The sequence below is a fragment of the Tupaia chinensis genome, unplaced genomic scaffold (assembly GCF_000334495.1).
Source record: "Tupaia chinensis unplaced genomic scaffold, TupChi_1.0 Scaffold000340_1, whole genome shotgun sequence".
Classification (NCBI taxonomy): Eukaryota; Metazoa; Chordata; class Mammalia; order Scandentia; family Tupaiidae; genus Tupaia; species Tupaia belangeri.
The window spans coordinates 699905-705239 of record NW_006159834.1 but is presented as its reverse complement, the minus strand read 5'-3'; the positions used below and the strand labels follow the sequence as shown (position 1 = coordinate 705239).

General features: G+C 39.2%; 1 protein-coding gene across 1 annotated transcript in view; it reads right to left on the bottom strand.

Annotated features, from left to right (window-relative positions):
• Positions 1-1039: 1039 nt before the first annotated feature.
• Positions 1040-5335, bottom strand: part of DNAJB14 (DnaJ heat shock protein family (Hsp40) member B14) — a 37203-nt gene continuing 32907 nt past the window's right edge. The window contains exon 9 of the mRNA XM_006152184.3: positions 1040-2582. Coding sequence (XP_006152246.1) covers positions 2458-2582 — 125 coding nt within the window. The 3' untranslated portion in view covers positions 1040-2457. The remainder of the gene's footprint in view (positions 2583-5335) is intronic.

The window sequence follows — 5335 nt, the reverse complement described above, 5'->3', positions numbered from 1 at the left end:
CTTATTGGGCTTTACATCATGATTAAGTGACATTAAGGACCCAATCTTTACTTTCACACTTGGTATGTAGCTTACATAGGCACTCAATTGGTCATTTCCCACAGTTGTTTGAAAATTTTATTTTTCAAATACATTTCCCATAACATTTTATGAAATGTAATGGAATGCAGCAATGCGACTGAAATAGAATACTGTCCAAAAACCATGTGTGACTTTATGATATATAACTTCACTTAGCTTGATAACCTCATCCATCCCCTTAAGGCCAGGATTAAAGGAAAAAGCATCAGTCAACAAGAAGGTTTAGTTCCTGTAAGTATCAACTGTAATAGTATAAATTTCCCATTAAAACTGGAAAAATAAATAGGTGACATTTTTATTTAAATTTTTATAAATTTTCTGATGCATATCAACTTTCAAAAGTTAATCAGAATGATATGACCTTTTTTCTTTTTAAAAAGAAAAAAACTTAATCTACAGGCGCAAGAAAACATTTATAATTGTATTTTCTTTTAAGCATTGTTATTTTTTAAAGATCACATTTCTAAAAGCAAGTTGGTTAAGTTGTACAGTTTTCTTAGGACAATGTGTTGTTCAGTCTAACCCACTAATTCAATCAGGCATTTCTACTGATTTATCTGGAAAGGAGTATATGAAACAATATTTTAAAGAGAAGGTCATTTCAGTTGTTTCAGTCAACAAATGTTAATTAACTACAGCCAGAAAATTCTTTAAACCAAAGGACAAAGTCACTCTACCTAACATTTTCTCACTTTCCCCAAAAAACTACTGATATGTCTGTATCCCATTCACTGAGTAGGAGGCAAAATCATGAAACTATTTCAACTGTTGGGCCAGCAAGTGGTGTGGTGGTTAAGGCGCTGGATCCCATACGGCCAACTGTGCAGGTCTGCGTCTTGGACCCAGAGGCCTGAAAAGCATGTCTAACACAAGTGCATGTGTGTCCCAAATCCCAAAGAGAATGGAGGAGAAAAGACTGAGCATGGCCATCCCTTCTAGTGGGGAAGAGGAGTAATTTCTCACTTTCGCTCTCTGTCTCTCTGGTGAATACATACACTCTATAACAACAATTAAAAAAATCTAAAAATAAAAAATACATTTATATAGATATGTTGTTAAATAAGCATAGCAGACTAGAAGTCAAATAATTTCATATCCAATATATGGGCATCAAAGACTTCCATCTTCAACTGTTTATCTTTTAATTAATATTACAATTTTGATTATAAGGAGCTTATTCCTACAAGATGGCATTACTCAATGGCGAGCCAATTTCAGCTCACCATCCTGTAAGGATGACTTGCTACTCATCACTACTCTACCCGCAGCTCTACTTCCACTCACAGCTGTGTGGGGCCACAGAGCATGCTCTGATCCAAGAGTGGACCATAATCTATTCACAGGTTTAGGAGCAGGCAAGAGGGAAAAAAGGCACAAATCTACATTTTAGTAGTCATTTTTCTTGTTACTTAGTTTAGGAAAATCCACTTACTTTTGTATCCTGATTAAGTGATCACTAAGAAACTGAAATTTCCATTGGGGGAGAGTTAGGGGGACCCTCTTCCTCATAAATTTTAGCAGTCTTCAAAGATACACAAATAAACATTTAGGAACCTTTTAATTATTGAAATTGTGATTCCAATCATTAAATTTGGAATTTGCTGTTGAAGACCCTTTTAGCTTAGTGTTTATAGTCAATTCCTCATATTTTATTTTCTTTAAAGTTATCAGTATAGCATTTCATTTCTATGCATGGCTTAGCAATTCATAAAACTAAACAGCAAACTGATACTCTATGCCAGTTCATTTATCTCAATATATATTTTGGAATATAATGGCAATAATAAAAATATCAATTCCTTCTAAGCTGATAATGCTATAAGATTGTACACAAAGTTAAACAGCTTTTGTTTCTGTTTCATTTTGAAAAAGTTTCATTTACACGCCACATGTTTGACACCTGACGAAGAAAGTATAACTGTGTCATCTAACATTTATTCCATCAATTTAAACCAAAGTGTCTCATGGAGCTAAACACTAAAATAATTTAAATAAAAAAGTAATATCTGTATGTACACAAAGTGATCATTCCATAAATATTTACATGACAAGGGAAAAAATGGAAAAATCACTAAAACTGGAAATTGCTACAGGTGTGATCATCTTTACTCAAGACATTTTTAGTTAGGAATCATACGCTTTTGAAAATAAAATAACTGCAGAAGCATAACTAAAATATTAGTTTTAGTTTTCGGTTCTTACTATTGAGAGAAGCCAATAGCTGGCTTCTTTACAGAAGCCAACGGTCCAAGGTCTCAGAAACCAACTACACAGTTTAGTTTTTCACATCGAATCTTTCTCTTCAGCTCTCATGAGGAAACTAAACTCAGAGAAAAAATAAAGAGTATGCTAAAAGGTACAGATGAAACCCCCAGCTCAGCCTCCTTTGTAAAGACTGGTCAGCCGCTCCAGCTCTTTGCAGTTGTCCATGCTCAAGGCGTCCGCCTTCCTCCGCAGCCGCTCGTCCCGGTATACTTTCGCTGCATACTGCATGTCCGTCTCTGTGCACAGGCAAGAACACGTTTTGCTAATTAAATAATTTACAGGACCTGTTGCTTAAACTTAAATCATGTTTCACAGAAGCCCTTCAGTTTATTTTTATTAATTGATTTTTAAAAAAAAAAAAAAAGAACTCCAAATACTACACCTAAAAGCCATTTTCATAGAAAAACTTCTTTATGAAAACTTTATAAGAAGCCTGTCGTGGAAAACAAACATAAAGACACACACACACACACGAAAGGCAGAATCCTGTCAGGTTATGGTGGAAATCTTGCCCTCCACTGTTCTCCTCTGTGGTTTAAAACTCACTGCTTTGGAACCAGCAGATGGCATAGTGGTTACATCACTGGACTCCCACATAGTTGACCACGGTTCAAGTCCTGGAGCCAGCGGCTTGAAACTCATGCTGGGCACTCATGCACGTGTGCGTGCCTGCCCAAAATCCCGAGAGGAGAATGAAGGAGAAGGGACTGAGGCGGCATGGCCATTCCTCCTGGGGGGTGATTTCTCACTTTCTGTCTCTGTTTCTGTCTCTCCAGTCAGCATGCGTGCCCTATAGCAAAAATCTCTCTCTAAAAAAACAAAAAAACAAAAGCCACTGTTCAGAAGCATCATCTTGGCCTCTTATCCTGAAACTGTCACACGCTACTCAATCCTGCTGGTGGTTGTTTTGGCTGTGATCTTTTGTTAAGATGAATTATCCAAAGACTCATGTATAAAAATTTAAAATCTAGGGGGCCAGAAGTGGCGTGATGGTTAAGGTGCTAGACTCCCACGTGGCCAACTGCGGTTCAAGATCCAGAGCTGGTGGCTTGAAACACATGCCAGGTATGCATGCATGCCCAGAATCCCAGGAGAAGAATAGAGAAGGGATTGGGGTGAGGCCAAACCCCCCTACAAGGTGATTTTTCACTCTCCTTCTCTCTCTCTCTCCAAGAAGTGCATGTGTCCCTATGGCAAAAACCTAAAAAAAAAAAAAGAAAAAGAAAAAGTTAAAATCTAGTCTGAGTTCATTTGAATTAAAAAATATTTATTAATATAATAACATTAGTGGAAAAATGCTTGTTATACAACGATGACAGTGGTGACCAGCAAAAAAGTACTTCTGAGGCTTTTTTCCGTGTGTGTGGATGGCCCAGCTACTAATGAAAAATACATGGAATACAAATTAAAATTCCTCAGGAAAGTACCCCTGGCTTTTTCCTGTTATTCTCAGCCATTTCACTACTGCATGGGCACACTTAGAGAAGATAAAATAAAGGGGAGAAGGGTGGGAATCAGTTATGTTTTAGAAATCAGTGGCCGAAATCACGGGTGCCCGGTGTACATGCATCAGTCAGGACTGCATTCAAAGTATTCCCACAAGGCCAGTCTGGTGGTGCTGTTCAAGCCAAGCTGGACCCATATGAAGACCGAAGGTCGTGTTTCCTGGGCTGTCTGCACTCAGGTGGGTGCACACGTCCATGATCCTAGTTGGCTAGTCCAGTGTGAGTAGCAAGAGGGGAACAGGGCATGAAATCCTATTGTGAGGGTTCTCTTCTGGTCTCTCATGAAATACATAAATAAACTAGAAAAGAAATTCCTGGGACTAACAGTTGGTGTAATGACTTCTATGTAGTTGACTGTGGTTCGAGCCCTGACCCGGTGGCTTAAACTCATGCCGGACACTTGTGTGTGCGTGCCCAAGATCCCGAGAGGAGAATGGAAAATAAGGGATTGTGGCGTGGCCATTCCTCCGGGGGTGTGTGTGTGTGTGATTTCTTGCTTTCTGTCTGTCTCTGTCTGTCTGGCGAGTGTATGCACTCTATAGCAAAAAACTCTCAAAAAAAAAAATTCCCACAGGTTGGACTGTATTCCATTTGTAAAGATCTAATACAACTTTACACCTTTTATTTATAACAATGCCCTTGAAAATCCTTTTGCAGATGACTCTTCCCAAAAAAGGTAATTAAGAGCTGGTACCATAGTTCACACTGCTTACTACCTGGCAGTCTAGCTTCCAATCCAAATCTCCAACTCCTGACCTAATGTCCACTCTGTTACTTCAAGTGACTACCTGTACCTTTTTTTTTTTTAATTAAAAATAATTTAAAGATTTTTCCATAGGGTATGTATGCTTGCCAAAGACAGAGACAGAAGGAAGGAAAGTGAGAAATCACCCCCCAGGGAGGATGGCAAGGCTGCAACCCCATCTCCTCTTGGGATTTTGGGCATGCACGCACATGTGCCTAGTGTGAGTTTCAAGTCATCAGGTACGAGACTCAAACCATGGTCTACCAAGTGAGAGTTCAGCGCCTTAATCACCTCACCATCTGCTGCTTGTACTTTATAAACTATTATCTGTCTAGACATTATAAAAGTTACTTGAAAATAAATAAAAACTTAGTGAAAGAATATCCACTGACCAATAATCTTTTTTGATGATATTAATTTATAAAACGAGATACTTTCATCCCCATCAACAAGTTACATACAATGAGTAAATGTTACATTGAGCCTATCTGGTTTCTATTTTCCTTTGGAAACTCTTGATCTATATTAATAGATGGTCTAAATTTGTTGAATTTTATTTTGAAAAAATTTCAACCTACATAAAAGTTAAGATCAGGGCCACCCCCCGGGACCCCGCGCCGAGCGCGCAGGGCGGCTGCGGGCGGAGTAGGCCCTGCGCCGGCCCACCCAGGCCCGGCTGCAGGTCTCCCGCCACCCCCAGGGACCCCGCGCTGAGCGCGTGAGGCAGTGGCGGGGGGGC